We start from the raw sequence: 24,526 nt of genomic DNA, 5'->3' as shown, positions 1-24,526 counted from the left end.
CCTGGTGGACAACCGAGGAAGTGGCTGCCCAGAGAGGCTCTCCTTGGCAGGGTCGCACATTTCCATAATAAATCCCACCCCGCTCTGCACTGGGGATGCTGCTTTTAATTTTCTGTCTCCATCCCCACGGCGCGCTAATGAGAGGAAACGATTTTAGGAAAAAAACCCTGTAATAATAACAACAATAATTGCGGGCTTTAAAGCAAGCCCTTTTCCTCCTCTAGCAGTATTTCCAAGTGTTCCCCCTGGAGTTTTCCTTCTCGTGGCTTTTGGTAGGGAGGGGGCAATGGCTGGGGTGTCCCCAGGTGCCTTCCTGAGCAGGGCATGGGTCAGAGTGAGGTGGGGTGGCCCTTCGAGGGTCTCAACATACCCACATTTTCCTGTGAAAAATAACACACCTGGAAATCCCTGAAAAGACAGAAAAGTTTGGAAACAGTCTCACGCAGTGCGTTCCAGAACATCGCCTTTTTCTTGTGTTTCCCGAGTGCCAGCCGTGTTATCAAGGCCGTTTGTTCGGGAAGAAATAGTGAAAGTGGTTAAATGAGCCCCTGGTAAAGTGAGCGGTGATAACGATGGAGGTTTGCTTTGAAGATGTTACGGGTGTGCGGGTGAGGATTGGCTAAAGTGCTCCTGTGTGTGGGAACAGCCTGGAGAGGCTGGAATTGCGGGAGGAACCCTTTGCACAGGGCCTGCTTGTGCAGGACACGATGGGCAGACTGAGCAGAAATGGCAGAAGGTGGGGTGTCTTGCTTGGTGTAGCACTCAGATGCTCTCTACATGTGGATCACAGTGGTTCTGATTCAGAGGGGCTGCGGGGTAAGGAGGAGGAGCTTTCAGAGAATTGCGATTATAATTTAATTGAGCACTAGATTCAGTTGGTGTTATAGTTACTCTTTAAAGCAGAGATGCAGGAGCCTGTTGCATTATCGTGCTCATGTTGCTGTTCTCATTTGAGGTGTCTGAGCCTTCTCCTACCTCACAGCAATTCAAAGGATGCGGTCGCATCTCATTAGAATAAGGGAAAGATCTGAACGAAATATTAAAGTATTTAGAATATTATTACAATAAGAATGCTTGCATGTGATAAAAAGGTAGACAAAGGATCAGACTGTTCCCCAATCTTTTTGTGTTCATATATATGTATTTATATGTGTCTTACATGTGGGTCTTGTGTGCAGATCTGACCGATTTTCAGATGCATCAGAGGTACACGTTGCCCCTTGTACCTGGCTGCTGTGGGTGCAGCTGAGTTTTCATATGCAATATGTACTTTTTAAAATATGCCAAAATTATATATGCCCTTCTTTACCTGTATATTAATTTGAAACTCACTTGAAATACTTCTGACCATTAAAAAAAATCTATTTTATTTTTCAAATGCAACTTGCATACAGCTGCCCAGTAGTTTTAGACCAAAGGAGCTGCATGTGTCATACAGTGAAACACTTGGTTGTGTTACAACAGAATGGGAATCAGCTCTGAAAGGGAAAAAAGAGACAGATTTGAGCTATAGAAACCTCAGCTAAACAATAACTTGAAAATGAAATAGCTCACAGACAACACACTTTGTGAAGTTTTATTGGCAATAAATAATATGTTGATGATAATGTTTTGAGTGGTGTGTTAAGTGTGTCATAATTCTCTCGCAGCGATCTCAAGCAAAAACGTACGCTGGATATAGCACTGTTTTAATTTTAAAAAACAGATATAAATCATATGCAGGAGAGGAAGTCTGTTATAAACAGTGCTGGGTTTGATTATAATTTTTTGAAATAGTGTTGGCTTACCATTAGGTTTGAATTTTATGTATTAATATTTGCACACACTGGGGAGGGAGTCCCTGTCGTGTGCTCACTAAGGAGGTTGTTAATGCAGACTAGTTCTGTGGGGATGAGTATTTGATGAGTAGTTGTTAATACAGCTCTAGCTGTTAGTATTCCAGAATAAAATAAATGGATATTGTTCACCCAGGTCCACATCATATTCACTTCTTAATCTCAGTAGCCAGCAATACTTTATTTGAGACAAGTCATCAGAATTTGGCCCCTCTGTGGAAGTTTTTACTGCAAGTCATAAAAACCCAGATTGCCATGTTAGAGGTTAGAAGTGACTTCTGTATGATGCTAATAGCAGCGGAGAATCTTAGTGGACGTAAAGGCTGGGGAAAAAATGGGTTGTGGAGTCTGAAACATCTCCCCAGTAGCACCACAGTAGTTCAGGGTCTGTCAGCATTTCCCTCCAAACCCCAATTTTCGGAGTTTATAACTCAGCTGTTTTAAATAGCTTCAAGCTGAAACCTGCTGTATAAATTTTCAGCCCAGATGTAGATTTGAAACAAAAAGTAGCACGAATCAGTTATTCTGCTTTAAGTTACAGGACACTGAAATGTTTTTAATAGTTTCAGATGCTCTTTTGGCAATGTCTGGGAAAAGCATTCTCAATACAGAAGATTTTACATTCAGAGGCTGTTTGAATTCAGTGTTTCACGAGAAAGCTTTTGAAGTGGCAGATATCAATGTTTGAGAGGAACTAGTTAGCATGTACACTACTGTTGGCCATTTTTTTTTTCAGACAAGCATTTTACTCTGCAGAAAGTCTGAGTACCTGCTGTTGTATAGGAGTTTTGCTTTGTGCTTATAACTTCCGTCTTCAGGCTACATACTTTGGCCAGTTCAAATCCCGCTGGACCGAAACTGGGCAAACAGGTTGCCTAACCAGAATTGTCTTATACAAAAAACACATAGTTATTTTCAACTCATAAGAATTGCTTTAGTTTTGTTTTGGGGATTCATGTATTTTTGAGCTCTAGTTGAAAGGAAAAGAGAGAAAAAAAAGAGCAAAATCTACTTTTAACCATCAAAATGTCTAGGGAGCTTAATATGGAAAATAAAGATATTGAAATATTAGAGATGTTGAGTGTTAAAGGATAGGTAAGGAATGTACACTGTGGCTACTTCTAGTCTTTAGTTTTTAACACAGTCCTTACTCATTTCACAGTGCATTTACAATCCTCTTTCTAAGAATATGTAATTAATTTTGTATTGATACGTGGCATAAAATTGCCAAATCACGGTGTATGCTAATAGTCGTTCAGTTTGTACAATTACTTTTGAAAACTCTCAAAATGACGGGTGCTTCTCTAGGTTTCAGACTTGTTTTGTGAATCTTTTTTCTACCCAGCACTTCTACATACCTGTGCAATAGTCTTAGGCTGTTTTGTGGTAAGAAAGTATCAAAGTAAGAAAAAAATAAGCCTTTTACTCCTGCTGCGTGGCAGGAGAGCTTCCCATGTTACGGGGCTTTATTTTAGGAGCCAAAGTTTTTATTTTCATCTCTGACTTCAGTTTGTCTTACCCTTTGGTCCTCTCTGAAGGAGATGAACAGTGATGCTGCATCCAAGGCTTCTCAGTAACGATGCAGCTCTTGATCAGCTGCGATCGCTCGGCGACAGCAGCGGCACGTGCAGCTCTGGGCTGATGGCTAAGCTGACAAATTGAACTGACACCGAGTGGAAAGGGCAGGAAGGAAAGCTCTGAAAAGCAACAGAGGACAGAGGGGAGCCTTTTAAGGGATTTTGCTCCCTCCTGCCAGGTGTTATAAGCTGTACTTGGGTTTGGGACCGAGAGGGGGCTATGATGGCACTCCCTGTCCATGCTCTGGGTACCTGGGGAGAAAGAGGTAAGCTGAGGCTTCAGGCACCTCCCTCCCTCTTCCCAGGCCCCTGGCAGCCTTGTGCTTCCTGCTGCACTCTCAGGTGCTTTGCATTTCTGGAGTTAATGTGATTTTTTGTTGTTGTTGTTGTTTTATGAGGTATAAAAGGCGTAGGGTGCAACTCCCTGGGATGCTGATGGGCATGACAAGACGGTCCAGAGATAACGCGGTCTGCTGCAGATTGGGAAGGGAGTGGTTTATAAGTAGTCTGAAGCCCCATGCTTCACAGTTTAAGCCAGTATCCATTTGTTAATGGTTAGAGTCAGCTCTGTAATCTGTTCACCAGATTATTATTTGTTATTTGATTATTATTTATTATTCCTTACACCTGGCTTTGAAGCTGTTAGACCTAGTTGCTGCCAGACCCAAGGCAGGGAGTTACTGGGACCTCAGATCTTAGCCACGATGGTGGTTCTTTTGTTTTTCTGTTCAGGGACTTTCATAGGACTTGAAAGTAAAATCTTTGTTTGATACATGAAGACCTCACAGTAGTTTGTGGCGAATTTTAGCTTTTAGTTTTGGGTGGTATTAACTGCTGTTTTATGCAAAAATAGAAAAGCAGGTAAATTCTTTTCAAACAGGGTTTAAGCTTCACTTGCTTCTTTCTCTTCAATATTTCTTTTAAATAAAATAAGCTATAGTTTTCAGTAATATGGCCTATTTATATATTATTGTAATTCCTCTTTATTGTTTTAGAGAAACATTGTACAGTTCACTGGACCACATAATGCTCTCCCTACATATCCAGAACTCCTCATTCTTTCCACTGAATTAATATCACCTGCAACCTGCAATTATTAGTTTCAGCCAGGATCATTTATGGAAAAGACATTTCAGGAAGGCTATGTGATAAAATGTAGTATATATTACAGGAGACAGAATAAATTACTCTGAATAATATAAAACCTCATATCTCACCATGTAAAATGGTAATAACTACAAGGGGGGACACTTTGTAGCTTAAGATATTTTTTCAAGTTCTGGCTCAGCTGTGCAATGTTTCTGAATTTCTTCTTGTTATAAGTTTATTTTCAGCATCAGAATTAGCCAGCAGGGGAAGATGAGGTTATTTTATTAATACTTTTGTGGACATTTTTTTCCCTGTGTGTATATTTTCTTCCTAATAACTTAGCATTCCTTTGTAACTTTTTTTTTGCTTTAAGAAGCCACAGAGCACTAACACTGTAGGTATTCCTGATGTTTTCAAATCAGAAGCAGTCTGCTTCATGACATTTATTTAATCAGATGTTGGAGCACTGCACAACCACTGAAGCATGAAAGGGAGACTATCAGGTAGCTGGAACGCAAGGAGAAATGAAATACTTTGATATCTTCTGTTCACCCATCCTGGAATTTGAGGGAGGTATCAGCACTAACCACATGCGACTCTTGCAAGCACTATGAAAATTTACATGCCTGCAAGGAAGTACAGCTTTGTTTTATATAGCACATGAGGAGTTTGAATTCCAGCCATAAAGTGCTCCATTGTGGAGCATGTTGGGCGTAGAGCTTTGCCTGCTGGTGCCCTGAGTGCCACTCCTGGGATGGGTGGATGCAGGGATCCCTGTGGCTTGAAGTCTGAGGAGCTCAGGGGTCAGGGTGATGGGTGCAACCAGAACAGAACTGAATCTAGGTGACAAGACTGCTAATACTAATTTCTAGCTTTCCATTTTAAATGCTCTCTTTAAATGCTTTCCCGTGCATTATTCACAGATACAAACCTTGCCTCGTGTTCTCACACTGCTCCTTGCTTGCTAAGAACAAAGTTGTCCTTCAGCAAGCATTAAAGCGTGCACTCAACACGAGGATGTTGCGCATTTCTGAAGAAATGCAACAATGAAGAAGCTCTGAGAAACGGAGACAACACACGATGTCTCTGTGTTTGATGTGGCACTTTGTTCTGTGCACAGCTCCTCACCACAGAGCTTCTTCCCGAGCGCGGCAGCCTGCAGAGCGGGGAGGGGAGCACACACCTCCAAAGTGTGACTTCACCAGTCATGATTGTCTCCCTGTTGTTGCAGGTGGTGGCCTTAGGAGAAGTGCCCGATGGGACGGTGGTGACCGTCATGGCTGGAAACGATGAGAACTACTCTGCAGAGCTGCGAAACGCTTCTGCCGTGATGAAGAACCAGGTGGCCAGATTTAATGACTTACGATTTGTGGGCAGAAGTGGAAGAGGTAGGCCGCTGCCTTTTACATGTTGGTAATGATGTGAAAAATGGTGCCAAGATGTCAAACTTCACGATGAAATATTGATTAACCCATAAATCCCTTGTTCATAGAATCACAGAAAAAAATGGTTTGTATAGGACCTTAAAGCTCATCTCATTCCAACCCCTTGCCATAAGCAGAGACACCTTCCACTAGGCCACATTTTTCAAGTTATCAGTCTTTTTTTTTTTTGTAGTGATATACATATATTTTATTGTGAAACTTCAGCAGTTGCACAAAGCAAGTCAGGATTCTCTGTAGCTTTTTATCAGACAGGTTTTGAAAAACAATTCAAGGAGTACCTGCTTCCCTGTTTGAATCACACAGGAAGGGTGGAAGGAAAAGGGAATATCTGTGATCCAGGTTATGCAGAGTCAGGGAGTGTATTTTGGGCCATGGCAGTGAGAGGTGGAGAATTCCCTTTAGCAGTAGAGCCACTTCTGAAGTTGTTGTAGAAGACCTGTAATTAGGGGGATTTTGCATATCACATGTTCTATAGGTTGTATTCTTTAGGGACTTAAATCTTTCACAGCTTAGCAGTTGTTGGTAGAAAGCTTGCTAGTGGCTTTTCTGCCCTTTAAACCAAACTGTTGATAACCTGTGAAAATCACCCCCACTTTTCTTTTGAGTAAGCTGGTTGACTTTTTATGAATTGCTGGTAAGCTTGGGCATGAACTAAATTCAACCTTCAACCTTTACTTTAAATGACAGGGTAACTTTCAATTTTTTTTCTTTTTTTTTTTTTTTTTAAGATGTAGAGTGCTGTCATTGTCTTCCAGCTCTTTAGGAGTTTCCTATAATCTGAAAACTGCACTGCACTTATAGAAAGCTTTTGTGATCATTGCAAATTTGCGAAAATTCCTCTTTAAGGGTTGCACAGCAGCTTTCAAACTTCAGGTAGTGATTGAAAGGATAGCTCAAAGGAAGCTGGCACTGCAGTTCTTGTTGCAGGAGTAGTGTTGTATCAGACATTGATCCAACTGACATATTTTTTTCCCTTATGTGTTTGAAGTAATTATTCTTTTTTTTTTTTAATTAGCCCTGCATGGGGCAAAACAAAGCAAAATATGCAGAATAATTGTTCTGGGAAATTAGCAATAAGGCAAATTTTACAGTGATATTCTTTAGAAAGCAGTTGCAGTTCATCCTACAGAAGAGTTTTTGTCCAAAAATAATTTAAACATATGACAGAGGCCCAGATAGTCCAAATCAGTCACCACATTTTTACAAGTGCTTTGTGAAAGTAAGTCCATAAGCATGACTTACAGTGACTATTCTTTATTTTAATTAGCAAGCCAAAAATTCTCTTTATAATTTTAGAACTTAAAAAGAATTAATAATAGATAATAACTTGAAAGAAAGAATAATTTTGCCAACAGTAATACAACATAAATATGGAGTTTATTCCCCCTGTGAATAAGGTGTTGCCTATCTCTTCCATTTGTCTTATTTAAATAATCAGTTTGCTTTGTTATTCTGCTGATGGATTAGGTTTGAAAGTTCTCTGGCTCCATCTCTACTGCTTTACAGTAGAAGTTCAGTAGTGTATCAGCCTTTTAGTAGTGCTGAAAAAGGACTGAAATTAGATGCACTACCTCTGATCTGAGGATTTCATTTCAAACCTATGATATATACTTTTTATTAAAGCATAGGAAATGAAATAGATGGCCTAAAGCCTCAGTAGATACAGATACAGACACAAACACAGAGCTCCTAAAATTTGGTTCCAGTAGTTTAATTTATATTTTTATCTAGCAGACTTGGAATAGACTTTTTCTCTGATCAATCTGGGTAGAATCTATGGAAAAGTGATAGTATACTTTTCAAACCCTCAACATATTTATTTAAGAGACTTCAAAGAAAAACAAAGGGTGTGCACTGTTTTACTATATTGGCTTTCTGAGTTTTGGCTAGTTTCCCAAGTAGCAATTTTTATATTTAAAAAAAAAAAAAAAGAAAAAGTAAAAAAAAAAAAACAAAAAAAAAGGAAGAAAAAAGACAGACTTAACTGCTTGCAGACTTTTCACGCATGGAAGATGAAGAAAGCTTCTTTTGATGAAGTGTAATTATGTCCAAACAGAGCTGACCCCCTCCCCCTATATTTCTTATGATCTTAACGGAAGAAAGTAGGGCTTTTCCTTTGAAGCAGCCGGGACTCGATGGAGGATCTGAAATGCTGCATTCTCCTGCCAGAGGCAGGATGGAGAAATTGGTCCAGACTTGTCTTCCAGACTTAGAACAGAGAGGGGGAGAGAGAGAGAGAGAGCAAGAGAGAAGGAGAGAAGGAGAGTTATCATTGGTGATGGATTTTTAGAACTCTGCTTAAAACACAAGGAGAAGAAATCAGTAGTTGCAAACAGAATTGAGAAAGCTCCTTACATAGACAAATATCAGTAAATACAAGTCCTGAAGTAGAAAAGGAAAAAATAAACTAATAATGAAGTTATTTTTCGGTGGCAAGAAACTAATCCACACCTGTTCCTGACTTGAGATTTACATCTTTCTAAGCAGCTTATGCTTTGATCTCTGTATCTCTAAATTTGATTGTGAAGTCTGAATCATCAACTTACCACTTCACCTTCTCTCCCACGTTTTTACTTGCTTCCCATGGCTCAATGGAGAAACTCGATTTTTATACATATTCATTTTGTTTGCCTGACAGAAGCTTCACGTTTCTGTTTGCATAATTTCTCTTAAACACCTTTTTTGGATTCATGAGAGTAAGTAACTGGAGTGTTTGATGCAAATGCAGCAGTTGTTTGTATGTGGTTTTCAGGCGGTAGCTCACTTTTACAAGCCCGATCCACAGCGCAGAGAAGAAAGAATTCCTGTCTTCAATAAGCAAAGGATCATAACCTTAATTTTGTTGTGTCCCAATATTTTAATCACATTAGCATCTAACTGAAAAAATATGCAACACGCACACACAAGCTGCTGAGTCTCCTTTCAAGCTCCTTTCTGGGGTTTGCCTTGTGCTTCAGCATATGTCCATCTCATCCTCCTCTGTGTCAGCTCGGCTCACATGTGTGAACAACAAAGAATGCACAGTTTAGACACACTGAAGCAATAGTGCCAGATGACTGCTTGGCTGGGGAATTTAATAAAAGAGAGCTACAATTAGTCTGTAACCTCTGAAAGTGGATAGTTGAAATGACTAAAGGCAATAAAGAAAGGTGATAAAAAGTGCATTAAAGGATTTTTGTAGCTGAGGAGGGATAGCTGTGAAATAGCTGTGGAAGGCATCAGCATCACTGAAACAGGGGACCTTAAAAATTTATTTCATTCTTAATCCTGTAATATGTAAATCATCTCTTGAAAGCTCTGGAGTGCCCTGGCAGGGCCGTGCAGCTCCCCACAATGAAGGGCTCTGTGGTTTATGGAGTGTGAGGGGGCTTCGTCAGTGTTACTTCATCCACACTTGGGTTTGTAAAGTACCAGATAGGGGACAAAACCAATTTCCCTCTCAAATTAGCTGCTTTCCTCTTCAGCTCAGGCTGGCCGGGAGGTGACAATTCAGAAATTCTCACTTTCAAAGTCCAAATGTAGCTCTTTTTATTAAGGAATGCATTTTTTTTCTGGCCACTGTATCCTGTTGAGATATATTTAGTGTAGAAAATATTGCAGTGCTTTTCCACAGAATGATTTTGCAGGTTCTTACAAATAGTATATTTTGTTGAGTTATTTTTTTTTGTCATAATAGAGATTTATAGGGATTTGCTGTTTAAAGAGAACAATAGCATAGAAGGCCAAACTCTTCACTTAAAGGTGTATAGAAAAGCCCCTTTTAGTGTCTTTGTTACCAGTAATATTCTACTGATCATCTAAGGGTTGCTGTGATCTGAATGTCATCAGCATACAATTTAAAAGTCACAACTTTTTGGCATGGTAAGTTGGTGCCAAAGGAAGCCTTAAACCCGAGCCTGGAGAACTATATATATATATAAATACATTTATATTTGTGCAGTGGGCTGAATTCCTCTTTGGAGAGGGATAAAAGGCACAGACACTTCTCAGCCCTGGACAAGCAGTGTGGAGGCACTGCAGGGCTGCTGCTGTGTGTGTGAAGGCTGCCCACACCCTGTGCTGACAGGACACACAGTTCACCTCTGGCACAGCAGGTGGGCAGGACTGGACAAAGACTGGACATCCAAAATACACCTAACTCTGCTCCTGTGATGATTTAGGAAATATTCCTTTTTCCAGTGAAAATGGGAAAAGCCACTTTCAGCCATGACAGTGGGACAGAATTCAGCATCCTGAGATTTTTGCATGCTTAAACTGACAGAGGGAAGGTTTAAATTGGATATTAGGAAGAAATAGTGAGGGTGGTGACTCACTGGCACGGGTTGCCCAGAGGAGCTCTGGATTCTCCATCTCTGAAAGTGTTTAAGGCAGGCGTGGATGGCGCTTGGAGCAACCTTGTCTAGTGGAAGGTGTCCCTGTCCATGGCAGGGGGATTGGAACAAGATGATTTTAAGGTCCCTTCCAACCCAAACCATTCTATAATTCTATTTGCCAGGGTCCTGACCTTCCCTCTAACCAGCATCTCCCAGAGAGCTGGGCACAGCTGGAGCACAGCTTCACCTGGAAAATCATTTTACTCTAAATGACAGTTGTATTTCCTTTAAAAAAATCCATGTCACATTCTAGTTCATGAAAATTATAGCCAGGACAGTTTGAAGTTGCACTCCTGATAATAAATGATGCATGTCTCAGGCAGGTTTTGGGGATATATGACTTGGACCAGAAAGAAAGACCAATCACTAGATTTGACAGACAAAGCTCTGTTCTGTATTATGCCTTATATATAAGCTGTTCTGTATTAGGCCTGAAAAAACTGCATTAAGTTTGTGCTGTTACATAGCATTAAGATTTGTGCCTTGATTGAATGCCTTCAGAGTTCAGCGAGAGGAAAAGCCCTAGCAGCAAAAATGCACAAATACACCCAGGGAGGAGGGAAAAAAAAAAAAAAGAGAGCTTTAAGTGTCTGGTAAAGTAGCAGCTTAAAAGAGCATGAAGGCCAAAGATTGCTGACTGTTTTATTGAGTCACTGTTGTACGCCCACCTTTTCCTGTCTTGAAACAGTTTTCAGTTTTGACTATCTGACATGAGTAACCGTTGCATATCTAACAGATTACAACTGTCAGTGAGTCTCCCAAACGGGGGCCAGGCCTGTGAGAATGTGTGCTCAGAAGCAGGCAGCTCCCTTTATTTATTTCTTTTTAACGTTTTCATTCAGCTGAAGGCTGTACATGGTCTTGTGCAATCTCTGCCTGAATTCAAGCTTTGAAAAATTAAAAAAAAAAACCCAAAACAAAAAAAGAGCCCAACAATGAAGACTGACGATAGCAAAGTACGTGCACATAGACATTGCTCACCCTCACAGGAAAGTTGGGGGCTTTCTTGGTATTTCATAGATGGAAAATGTGTAGGGAAAAAAGGTGTGTTCCATAATGATGATATCATCATATTAGCCCTGGCATATGAAGGACAGAGACACTGACTCCCTGTTAAAACATCTCCCAGAAGGAAAATATATTTTTTCCTCATCTTATTGTAGTCAAGTCAAACAAATGAAATGATAAAACTGTGTGAAGTAAATAACATGTGGTCACATTCTGCTCTCTGTCACACAGCTGCGAAACTGGAGTAAATTTTTAAATTATTTGACTTGCTTTGGATTTACACCACTTTCAATGCAGTAAAGAATTTGGCTTGTCCTCAGCAGTGAATCACTTTTGTTCTGTCATTGTATGATGACCCATTATTAAATAAGAAACATTTAGATTGTCAACACATGGACGTATTCTTGACATAGAGTAAAACTGAAGGGGAGGAAAACTCCTATGGTCAGTTATGTTTTTAATTTTCACGATTGTGGTAACGACAGGGAATAATTTTGAACTGATTCTTTACTGAACATGCATGTGACTGTTTTCATGTTGTAATCACTCATTCCTTGTTGTTTTTTCTCTTTGTAGGGAAGAGCTTTACTTTGACAATAACTGTCCTGACAAATCCCCCCCAAGTCGCTACATACCACAGAGCTATAAAGGTTACAGTGGATGGGCCAAGAGAGCCAAGAAGTGAGTATTATATCCTTATTTTTGCTCTTATGCCTGCTTAATTTTGCTTAATAGAAACCTGTAAATGAAATATGTATATCTTTGTCAAACACTGATTTTTGCTCAGTAAAATATATGAGTGCATGGTTAATTTGGAGTCTATTGGACCACACACATACTTGCATTAAACACTCACTTAAGTGCTTGGCTGAATTTGGGCAATCCCAAACCTGATTCTCATTCACATCAAGGTCTTGATACATTATCTGCCAGTGTAAATGAGAACTAAACCCAGTGTATTTATATATAATCTGATTTAGACACAGTAGATACAATCCTGCAACGTGCTGCATTTCCTGAACTCCTGTGAGCTTCCAGCTGAAGACATTTAGAACAAAACAAGAGCCTGATCTTTCAGCATCAGTCCTAGCATAGAGAGGAAACATATAATATAGTGCCTTTTTGTTTGCCCTTAAATTCTTTTGCCATCAGATAATTAATGTACCTGGTTAATCTCATCATACCTGAAGTTGGTTTTCAGCTATGGACTCATCATAGACCCCCAGGGCCAAAGATAAAAAAACCCAGTATATCAACAGCATAGTCTTTGTTTCTTATTTGTGTACAGAAAATATATTTTTTTAAAACATAGTCCAGCAGATTTTCACCCAGCACATTTATCTCCTAGCCATGCAAGCTCACTAAAAATCTATTTGCCATGATTTATCTATTTTGCAATGGCTGTACTTTTATGACAATTGTTTTTTGTCATGTCCTAGCAGTTTTATGGGTAGCACTTATTTTTAGATACAGTCAAGTCTGTTTAATCCATCAGGATTTATCTGGCTGTCTCTCTGTCTAGCACATTTAGCTGGTAACCAGTCTCACATCATATGGGTATCACTGATGAGCCACTTGTGGAGTTTTTTCTTAATCTAACTAGAAATTACTCTAAATTGATTGGATTAGCCAGGTATAGCATTATTTAAATTACACTTAGAGATTAAGGATTATTTGATGAATAACCACATTAAAAGAATCCTTATAATGGAAGCATCTCAAATAATTATTTTCCCTTTGATCTGCACATACAAACACGACCTTCAAGGAGCTTTCATGGTGTTTAGTTTAAAATACCACAAAGACAGAAGTAGAAAGATGTAGACAGAATTCATGCAGTTAAGTGTTTCTCGTGCCAACACACGCTGCAGAGTCACCTCCTCTTACACTGAGGTGGGAACTCAAATGCTCCTGTAAGAACTGTCCAGGCTGGAGAGTTTCACTTTGAAGAACAGCTAAGAAAAAGCAAATAGCTCTGGATACATTTCTTTGGGTACATACTTGTGGTGCTACCTGCTCACAGCTGAGGTGCTGTGATGTCACAGCGGGGGGATTTTTGTTCTGTCTTCTCTCTGTGAGTCAGTTCCCATTTTTAATTTTCACTTGCAGCCGGTGCTCCATGTAACTTACTTGGAGGACACTGGGGAAGCTACACTCATGGAGTAAAAAGCAGGGAGTAAGTTATCTACCAGTTAGCCATTCCCATCTGGAGGCTATGTATTGATCCATCCATGTTTTGATGCATCTACAAAAGAGGAAATTTCCTGGCAGAGGACACAACCGTGGTGAAAGAGCAGAGAGGTTTGAAAGTGATGTGTGGAGAGTAGTGTGGATTACCCTGTGCAGCACAGAAAGGGATCCTCCTGGCATGGGGATGTTTTGGTGATCCGTGGATTGAAAGTGAGTCTGTGTTCATAGAATTTAACAAGATCTCCTAGTTCTGCTGGAATTTTTTACTTTTCACCTAAGATGCCTCTGTATGTGGATACCCGTTTGCTGGTGTCTTTGAATAGCTGAGCCTAGAAATGCTCAGTAACTGAGTTCTTATGGCCTGCATGGAGTTATTGTGTCCTTCTTCATCTTTTTCTTTTCTTTCCTTTTTCCCTTTTTTTTCTTTTTTTTTTTTTTTCAAGAAAGTAAAATTTGAACTTGAATGTCTATTTGTACCTTAGTGTTTTGGTGGAATACTGCAATCTTATACTTTCAACTAATTCTGAAAGGATTCATATATCTCTGGAATGGTTCATCATTAAACTTGAATTTGTAGGGAAAGAGTAGTTCCAGTGAGCTCTGGAAGTTTCACTGAAATTTTGCTTCCTTCTTAGAGACCCTGCACTTGTGTAGATACATTAGTTTGGTAGCAATCATTCAGTGAATGTACCTGGCATCTATGTGGCATAAGGAATATTAGGTGGTTGGGGGCAATAAGGAATTCAAGGAGCAGCTCTGATAGCAAATGTGTTTGAATTAAAAGTTATGTATCGGCAAATAGTGCCCCTCTCTGCCAGGATCTGTATTTCACTCCAACGTTTTAAGCTAGTTATCCTAGTTTTCCTCTCTCTGGCAGCTCAACCAGAGCTGTCACATCACAAACAACTTTTTTCTTAATATACACATCTGGCATTGGCAGTTGGAGCAACTTCATAAGAGCACATGATCATCATTCATTACAAGATTAAAAAGTACCCCATGGCATCATTGATGTTTTTAAACTTTGATCTTTTGCAGTTGTGATTCATCTCAGTTATAAAACTTCCCTTTAAAGGAACACAACCAATGACTTATTAGAACCTTCATTCTGAGGAGTGTAAACATAAAATTATGCACATCTTTACAAAATGTCATTTACTTTGTTGCCAGCTTATCATTTTAAGACATGACATCATGCTTTAGATCGTGAATTTGTAAGGCTTGTTTATAGGCAAGGCACTCTGACCTTCTGTTGGCAAGTTGACTCGAGCAATCGAAAGCTGCGAGGTTCCCAGCAGCAGCAGCAAAGCCATGACAGACATCACAGACATTTAGAGCCTGACTTCAGGAGTGCTGAACAGTCGTGGCATGCAGGGACTCCAGTTGGTGTTTTGGATGCTCAGCACTTCAGAAAGTCGGGTTCTTAAATGTAAGTGCCATTTAGTCGTATTAAACATCTGCTTGTAGAAGCTTGCTGCCTTGCCTCTCTGTTATTATTTGAAAATATTTTAATAGAGACAGTGATGTCAGGTTGCTCTGTTAGGAAAACTTGCCCGTTAATATAGGAGTAAAGGTCTTCTGATGATTTTTTTCTCAGAAAAGATTTATTTCATTTTACCTAACCTCTTCCAGTCTATCCAGATTACTGTCCAGGGACATTTTCTGTGTTGCAGTTTCTATGCTGGATTGAGACAGTGCTTTGCACTCTGAGTGATGCAGTCTAGAGACAGGGTTGTATAAGATCTTTGGGAATCATTAGGAAATCCTGCAGATATTTTTCTCTCCTAATAACCAGGATAAAACCTCTGCCATATGCAGATCTTAGCCAGCAGAGCTGCCTTCCAGCTGGGAGGGCTGAAAGAAGTTTTCCAGAGAAGTTTTCATGAGGTCATAGCTGACCGACAGATAGCCAGAGATTACTGTAAAGGAAGTCAGAGGAGAAGAAAAAAAAGAGCAAAGAAACCACCCAAATCTTTACCTAAGGCCCCCTTTAATGCCTTTGCCTTACCTCATTACAACTACAGAAATAATGATTTGCCCTTCCATAGTGGTACCTTTAGAATAGGAGGCACATCCTCCATTCTGGCCACTCCTGGGACAAACCCAGTCATGGGGGAATCATGAGGAAGGAGGGAGGAGAAGTCTGTATATTTTTATATTTTCCCTGACTTCCAGAAACTTTAGTTTATCTCTAATGAAAGGTAGGCTCCAAAGTCACCGACCCCAACTTTCTTTATCAGTGTGAATGAAAAAGCAGCTCTGAGCTTTGAGCTGAAGCGTTTCGGGGCAGAAAAGTGCTGTGCTTCATTCAGCTCCCGAGCGTTTCTCTGCTTGCAAGGTGCACACGTGATGAAAGGTATGAGCAAACATCACATCGCCCTTTTGTCTGTGCACGCTGCAAAAGGCAGCGAGAGAGCCAGCCAGGGGTTCTGCTCAGCCCCCACATTAACTGTTTGGCCGACCCGGCTTATAAAAAGCAGATAAGTGATTGAGATTTTTGAGATTCCTCGACTTAAAACCATAACAGTTTTTAGGAAGTTCTCCCTCTTTGCTTTCAAAGGCAGAGAGGGTGGAGGGATAAGTCTGAGGCGAGTGGAATGTGCTTTGGAGTAGAACAGCTTTAAATCTTTCAGTTTGCCGTTCTTTATTTAATTTTTCTCCTTTTTTTTCCTTTCCTTTTTTTCCTCTTCTTTTTCTTTCTTTTTTCTTTTTTTTTTTTTTTCTTCTTTCTTCTTTTTTTTACTTTTTTTGTTGACTGCCTGTCAGGAGCTGGGCCGGTGGCCAAGCAGGAAATGACACATCGAGAGGCATTTGTGTTGTGCAACATTTTGTGGAACTGATGCAAGGATACATTGTCTGTTTACGCATTCCTCTGCTAACAGCCTGCATGGCAGTAATTTTATTCAGGGACACATGGCATGCTACAGCAAGGAGTTAGAGCCTTACCATCTCTTTATACAGAATTATCACAGCAGTTAAAACACTCTGTGTGTCCCCCATTCCGAATAGTCTCTGGCCTGCCTTCAAAAATCATTCTACCAGCCTCCCTTCCTTCCCAAGAATATATTTATTTGACTGTGGGGTTTTTTTTGCACTGTGGTAAACTGGGGCAGTGCAGAGAGAGAGAGAGAGAGACTTTGCAGAACAAGAGGAAATTTTACAGGCAGGTTCCTCCTTCATGCATCTACCTCAGAGTGAGTGGAGCAGCGCAGCTTTTTCTGGCGATGCGGTGCAGACGCTGAAGGCGTCGGTTTGCATCTGCATGTGGTTTGGCATGGGGAGGTTTTTAATTAAAGTCAACGCTAAATACCCTGAGATGTGATGAGGAGTCTTGGGGTTTCATCCAAACCCAAGTTAGAAAATCCGTGGCTCTCTCTGGTGTCTTTCAGAATGACAGATCTCTGCTGAGCTTGGCTGGGTAGGTCTGGGTTTATCCCAGTGGCTGTGGGAGCAGAGGAAGGCAGAGTGGGCGGTCCAGGCTTTGAAAGTTGCTCTGAATGACTTTGTAGAGCTTAATGTATGCAATCTAATGCTCCTTTGTAAGAAACAAGGCAAGGTGTGATTGTACAGCCAGAGAAACGTTCAGCAGGGCCATGGTTTAGAGAGGTTTAGGTTCTTTTCTGTGACCATCATTAATGTATCTGAGCGTGAGCACAGTCCACTCACAGACTGGGACCTGACTTCCTTGTCACCAGGTCCCCAGTAAGGAGTGCAGTGTTTCTGTTTCCAGTGGTACAACATCAGGTCTTTACTGCAGTGTAAAAGGCAAGATGGAGTTTCACTCACCATCATTTGCTGCTGGTTTATTTTTTGCGTATGTGTAATTTCACAGAACTGTTCTTGCTGGGGACTGGAGGTCCTGAGTGTTCCCGGAGTTTGTAAGAGGCTGGTGTGATGATTCAAGTGTTCCCCACCAAAGGTGACAGACACTGCATATGCCAGTGGTTTAGGGTTACTTTTGAGATGAGTGTGCAACCCACAGAGCAGGGCTCCCTACAGTTATCTCAACCAGCAGTGAGGCACAGATACAGGTTTCACAGAGAAGCTGTGGCTGCCCCATCCCTGCAAGTGTTCAAGGCCAGGTTGGATGGGGCTTGGAGTGACCTAGGATAGTGGAAAGTCTCTCTGCCCATGGCAGGGGCTTTGGAAACAGATGATTTTAAAGGTCCCTCCCAACCCAAACTATTCTATGATTCTACAATTCTATGATTCCATGATTCTATGATTCCATGATGCATGCTGCTGTGACAAGGTGACCTGGGCCTGTTGGGGTGGTAGCTGCATCTCAAGGACCCAAGGGTTCGTTCTTATTTCTTCCACTGTGGCTAGAGAGGGGCTCATGCATAAAATCTCATTGTCTGAGAAGCAGACACTGTGAGACAAAATAATTTCTGGTGATTGTTACTTTTTTTCTGCTTGTGTAGTGCATAGAGTGAGTCAAAAGCAAAATCTGCTTAGTTCACTCATGGCTTGAATTCATGCACTGTAAGAACTCAGAACTGCTGAGTTCTGAAATCTCAGCAATCTATGTGACAGCACTGGGCCTCTCTCCATAGGAGGACACTGCTGCCCAGAGAGGTGACAGAGTGACCATGTATTCACTGTGATGGTGACACGATTATGTAAAACAAATGCACCAGTCTGAGCATAAAACCATTCCATAAGATGTCCTCACCAACAGCAATGCAGTTTTGGTTTGTATTTGTCAACAGAACAGATTGTTTCCATCCCATTGTAGAGGGAACACTTGCTTCCAAGCAAATCTATTCCTAGTACATTTGACATGTAATTTGGCCATCACAGGGATTTTTTCATATTCCAGCTATTGCTGTTTGTATTCAAAGTGTCCCTCCAAGCTACAAATAAAATCATGGCCCCTCTGTGTAGTTGTGCTGCGTTGTTCTATGATAAGAGAGTTTTGCTTGCAATCTCCATTTATATAGAGATGTGGAAAAGGGGCTGTAATCAAACAAATGAAGTAACAGTGGAAGTGAGTTCATTCTGTATCTCCACAGGGCATGACTCGGAGGAGAGGAAAAGGGGTGACCATTTCACAGAATCATAAAGTCAATTAGGTTGGGAAAGACCTCTGAGATCATCAAGTCCAGTCTATAAGCAACCAGCTCCATGTCAGCCAGACCATGGCACTGAGTGCCACATCCAGTCTTTCCTTAAACACCTCCAGGGACAGTGACTTTTTATAACTTTGTGACTCTACTCCATGTTGGTCCTGTGGAGGAAGATGGTATTTAAAAAGGCATTAGAGTAGCTTTCCACAAACCATTTTGTTCCATAATTTTCTCCTAAGGGAACTGTTGGACATTGTCACTTTTGAAATGCATTTAGCTTGTAGCTACTAATATCAGCTTTTTTTTCTTACTCTTCAGTGTAGCACCTCTTATACATCTCCCTTCACTTTCCAAGGTGGTTTGGGAAATAAGGAACAGGGTGAATATATTTGGAAACTCTGCATCAGAAAAGTGTAAGTGAAGTACTTAGGTAGCACTTGCTTACTGTCTATTCCAAATCTCTGTTTAAAGTTTTTATAGAACTTATTTTTTTTTTCCATATAAACTTCATTCTCCGCTGAAACATGGTCATCCCAGACATGAAGCACTGATGCTGATTTAACCAGACAAGGAATGCAGAAGAGGAAATGAGGATGAATATCATACTTAATTGAAACTTCAGGGGAAGAAACTGAGTAATGATCTCATGCTGCAGTATATTTGGGATGCCAGAATCCCTATCCAGATGAGGAACTGGGTTCCTTAGTGCCTGTATCTGCTCAGATCCCCTATTATGAATCTCATCTACAGTAAACCAGCTTATTCAGCACTATGGTGGCTTACTGTGTGCTGTGGGTGGCTTTCAGCTCTCTAAAAATCAGACCTGTAGAGTAGGTTTCCTCTGAAGTGAATGAAGAGACACAGGCCCTTGCAGAGAGTGATTCATATGTTAATGCTCGTCTTAGAGAGCAGTGAAGTGTCCTTTGGACTCTCATCCCTTGCCATTGATACTGAATGAAGGCTTGATGACTAGCCTAGACTAGACACCCTGGTTTGGAGATGGCTGGAATCAGATGAGATTTGCAGATATTGTAGTCCCAAAGTGTGCTAAGCCTGGTGTAGCTCAGACAGCCCGAGTGTGCTGTAAGGCAGGTAGCCCAGGGTGCAGTCACAGGGAGCAGGAGCTCAGTGTTGGATTAACCCACTGTTCACTCACCTTCTTGGGTGAGGGCTTTGTCTGGTGTTGAACAGTCCCTGCTGCTTTTCTGACAGCTTAAGGAATTGTTTAAAGCTGACTTTGAAGTGTGTCTGCAGCTGCCATAATGACTGCAGTGTACATACCTTAGAAATGATGCTATCTACTAAGGCATCATTATCACCTCCTGCAGGATTTCAGTAGTCAGGTACTGCTCAGGCCCCACTCAGCCTGGGCTGTGTGAACTGCTGAGATTAAAACTCCTGTTATTTAGCTGTAGGCAGAGTAAGGTTCTCACACTGCAGTTGCAGCTCCATAAGAAACATTACAAAGGTTCACTTTACAGATATTGCCTAAAGGTGAAGAATATTGGGGAATATATTTGAAGATTTTCCTAGCACTGGGAAGTACTCCATGATTCCAATATTCTTCTTCACAGCAGAACATATTAATTGTTCCTCGCTTATCCAAACTGAACATGCTGCCCATTCTCCTGTGGTTCTGAGATGTAATCTTTCCCACAGCGTGGGAAGACAAAGCCTTTCACCTGATTATTGCCAGCATAAATGTTTAATGCTTCCATCCCTCTTCAAACTCTCCTGCCGTATTTTGTGAACTTTACTCCCACTTCATAATGCCCTGCTTCTTTAGTAGCCCTGCTCATTTTAATTCAGGGTGCCAAAGGAGGTATTAATCAGGGTGCTTACAAGAGCAGAATCTGCTTCCTGCCTGTCTGCAATCCATGTGAGTAATGCCAATTAGTTGTCTGCTTCCTTAAATCCTCATGCACTTTCTCATTCTTGCATTCCTGCAGCAGTAGACATGGTCTTCAGTGTCAGTGCAGTCAGAGGCACTTGGAGGTGTTTTGTTTCATTGCTCTTAGAGCTCAACAGGAAAATCATCACCTCTGAAGCACCACAGAAGTGTGCTGGGGAAGAAATGCATGATTCCAGCTCTTGCATTTATACTTTAATTTGCTAGACACAGGGATCTAACTAATTTTATTCTGGAGTATCACTTCAGATGTCATGAAACAAGTAGACAATTATTTTTTCAGTTTCAGCAGTTTCACATTGGTGCAGCTTTTTCTTGGAAAGAAGCAGGCACATGAAGACGTCATTGTAGTCTCTGGTCTGGTTTTGTTTCTGTATGTAAAATCCCAGATTAGATTTTCAAAGAAGCCCAATTTTAAATGATTGTATTAAAATGGATCAGAAAGCCAGAGATTACTCTTTGAAAAGGGATGGTGTTCACAATCATTAGAAGCTGGAAAGGAATAGAGACCTGGAAATACAATGCAGGGTTGCTGTGTGATACAAACCACAGGTTAGCAATTCAGAGGGAATTACACATGGAATACTTTTAGGAGTTTTTTGCCTGTGTACATGTGTAATCAAGGACCCAGATTCAGATTCTTATAAAGCAATAAGAAATGCTTCAATAATTCAGTTATCTAGTGAATTTATAAAGCACTGTAGATATGTGAAGTTTAATAGAGTTGGTTCCACATTTCTAGAATACGAATTAAATCAGTAATAATTTAATGTAATAATTTTGTGTTTCATTTCTTGGATCTCTTATCACCATAGACTCTAGATTGGTGGAACAGAATTTTTCTTTCATTCTGGACACGTTTTGGCTTTGATGATCTGCACTATGCCCCCCCCCCCCCTTCCACTTTTGGCCTTTTTTGATGTCTTTGAACAATAGTTTGTAAAACCAGCACTGCAGTAAAATCATCACCTCTGTAGACAGAAGTGTTGACTACAGAAGAGGGCTCAGCAATAGAGCTGTGAATGTAAATAATTCAGTGTTTCAGTTCATCAGCTAAGCTGTCCAAATAAAAATCCTTTTTGTAAAGGGACATATGGATTAACTCTCCTTAACTGTAGCTGCCTAAAAGTTTGATATGGGGACTCAGTGACTCAGCTCCTGTCCACTGTGGTCAAGGAAGGGTTGTATGCGTGAGTTAGAAGCTGGTTTATCCCACCCTAGGCCTCCATAGGTGACAGTGGATGTGAGTGAGGGAGGGGGACATGAAGCAGCCCAGACCACTGCACTGGCACTGGGTGCTCTGCAGGTGCTTGAGCTGGGTTTAAGCAAACTGCCTGGCTTACCACCACCTGCAGTAGCACACAGCTCTGAAGAACTTCTTCATACTCCTTCTAATTGTTATTTAAACCTTTTAAAAGGGAGCTTTGGTGTCTGCTTTCTCAACAGCCACATTGAAGGGCTGCTCTCTGAAACACATTAGAATTTAGGGTTTGGTGAACCCCTCTTTGTTAAACATAAATAACCACTGTGTGGTTTAAAAATTTCTTGTTTTCCCCTCCTGTACCTGCTTGGTTAAAGCTCACAGGCGCTCAGTGCAGAGGTGTCTGCCCTGCTTTAAAACACCTTTCCCCACACTGATGGTGCCCTCCTCTCCCAAGAGCTGTGTCCCCTGCAGCTCAGCAGCTCTCATACGTGATGCTCATCAGCTCCACGGCAGAGTCAGTTTAATGAGCCTTTATCTTCTGCTGTGCCAGAGTGAGCCCAGGGGATGTCTGTGAGTGCCCTGAAGAAGGCTCACACAGCAATATTCATCGCCCGCGGTGTGAACACTGCCATAAACTTCCCTGGGAATCAGGGCAGCAGGATTCCAGCACACCAAGGACACTCCAGCTCAGTGTTTGGGCAGGGTCTGCTCTTTGCATCTGTGCAGACTCACTGATCTGTGTTATTAGTTTCACTCTTCTTCTTCATGTTTGCTATTCCTGAAAGATGGCAGCAAAAAAGAAACCTGATAACAGTTGGCTTGTAGAGATAGTCTTTATTACAGGAGAGAGCAGGAAGGACTTGGTGTTTCCAAAATCCAGATAACAGTGACTGTTTTTTAGTCCCAGCTCAAAGAAGAAGGAAGTTTTTTGGGAAGTGTGTTTACATCCATGTGGGATGCAAAGTAAACACCTCACTAACTGCATACATGTCATGCAAATTAAATGAGAACTGTTTTCCTCTGGTGACTTGGTGTAAAAGGGAATAACCAGTAGATTTAAGGTCTGTGACAAAGGGGATACTTACACATCAGATATATAATAACTTGTTGACTTAAAACAAAAAGATTTTTTTTTATTAAAGAGCAGGTACCTCGAGCTCTGCATCTTAGTTTGTGCATATGCTGCAGACAAAATTTATAGTAGGAAAAGTTCACATATGAGCACTCAGAACTGGGACATGCCAATGAGTTTTCAATGTGGCTTTAATTCATGCCTGTTGTGTGAGAGAGACAGAAAAAGTCCTTCACGGTAGGAGTGTGTGCTGGTTTATCCATAGGACAGCAACATCCTGTGGGGTGGAATCCACCCACTTACTCTTATTTTTCACACAGAGAATATTATCTAAGAGCACCTTGTTTTAAGTGACTTAACTACAGCAACTACAAAAAATTGTGTGGCAGAAGCATAAATCTGGGTCAGCCATCAGCTCCCTTTGCCAAGCTGTAAACAAAGCTTTTAACTGATAAAATCTAAGGAATTTTTATTTGATGAAATTTTAGTTTTCAAAGTTGCATAATTTTACCAAATCTGGATGAATTTCCATAGAGGTTCTAAAAAAAAAGAGCCAATCTGCCGTGCCAAGTTAGAAAACTCCACTCCAAAAGAGAGTGACAAAAAAAGCTCCTTCAAGAAAAGATTGCCAGAAATGTTTTTCGAGGTGCTAGGTTTTCCCTGAGCTAACTCATTTCCAGGAATGTCGGACCATTTTGGTTGAAATTGAAGAAGTGTGTTCCGTACTCATGCAAGAAAAAATGGAATGCAAACAGTCAAAGTTCAGTAAAGTTGGGAGCAACTGAAAATTGGGTTTTGTAATGGGAAGTGTTGGGTAACAGGAATGATAGGCTGTTCTACCAGCTCCAACTGAAACATATTCAATCTAACGTGTTATTAATTTGAATTGAAAAATAACCCACGAGCTTCAGTGGAAATCCTGTGTAGGAAATTAAGTTGGCAGCTGACAGGGGCTCCTCGTGGGCAACTCTGGAGTCAACAGGTCAGGCTGGTGACAGGCAGGGGATGAGTGAGGTGCCATCTCCAGCAGCCCTGGAGAGCAGGACGTGACTCCTGCCTGTGCACCAGGGACGTGCTGGAGGAGGCAACAACCTTTGTAGAAGATGAAACTGGGGCCACAGCATCCAGCAGGGCCTCTGGAGGCGTTGTGGGTTAGAAGGCAGCGTGGCCCCGGGCACCAGTGCTTGGCAGGGCTCTGCTTCCCCACCCTCAGCCTCTCCAGAGGGGTAATTTGGGGTGCATACTCTCCAACTGAATTGGCACGGTCTGCACAGCCACTGCAGGCTCTAACACACACAGACACATGGGGTGTGAGCCCAGAGAGGTTTGAGATGTATTTTGGGACTCTTCAATATGTCCAAGATGTGGAGCCTCCTCACAGCCAACCCTCCTGCACCTCAGCACCCCTTTGTCTCACTGACAGAGCCAGTGAGGGCAGTGCTGCTGTTGAAAAGGAGTATTTTTAGGCAAAACACCCCCAAGTGTTTAGGAACCACAACCACAGGAAATAAGCATTGATAAAACCACCCCAAACTGTACCCTGAAAGCTCCCTGGGTTGGCTTTGCACCCTGCTTGAGTTCTTTTCAGCTCAGGGGAGAAGCTCCCACAGCCTGTGCCAGGCACCATCCAAACCTCATGGTGGGCACCATCCTGACCCAATCTCATTGCTGAGCTGCAGCTGGAGTCACTGATGGTAGAAGGGTGGAAAAAGGCTCTTCAGTCTCCTAAAAACCTTCTGGCAAGGGTGTGGAGCT

The 24,526-nt window shown here is 41.3% G+C and overlaps 1 protein-coding gene across 4 annotated transcripts in view; it reads left to right on the top strand.

Annotated features, from left to right (window-relative positions):
- The window catches only part of RUNX2 (RUNX family transcription factor 2), a 147,085-nt gene that overhangs the window by 59,788 nt on the left and 62,771 nt on the right, over nucleotides 1-24,526 (top strand). For all 4 annotated transcript variants that reach the window (XM_058800979.1, XM_058800981.1, XM_058800982.1 and 1 more), the window contains 2 exons: nucleotides 5,733-5,889; nucleotides 11,904-12,008. In XM_058800979.1, coding sequence (XP_058656962.1) covers nucleotides 5,733-5,889; nucleotides 11,904-12,008 — 262 coding nt within the window. The remainder of the gene's footprint in view (nucleotides 1-5,732; nucleotides 5,890-11,903; nucleotides 12,009-24,526) is intronic.

Source organism: Ammospiza caudacuta, chromosome 3 (genome assembly GCF_027887145.1).
Source record: "Ammospiza caudacuta isolate bAmmCau1 chromosome 3, bAmmCau1.pri, whole genome shotgun sequence".
NCBI classification, from domain to species: Eukaryota; Metazoa; Chordata; class Aves; order Passeriformes; family Passerellidae; genus Ammospiza; species Ammospiza caudacuta.
This window is presented reverse-complemented; position numbering and strand designations above follow the sequence as displayed.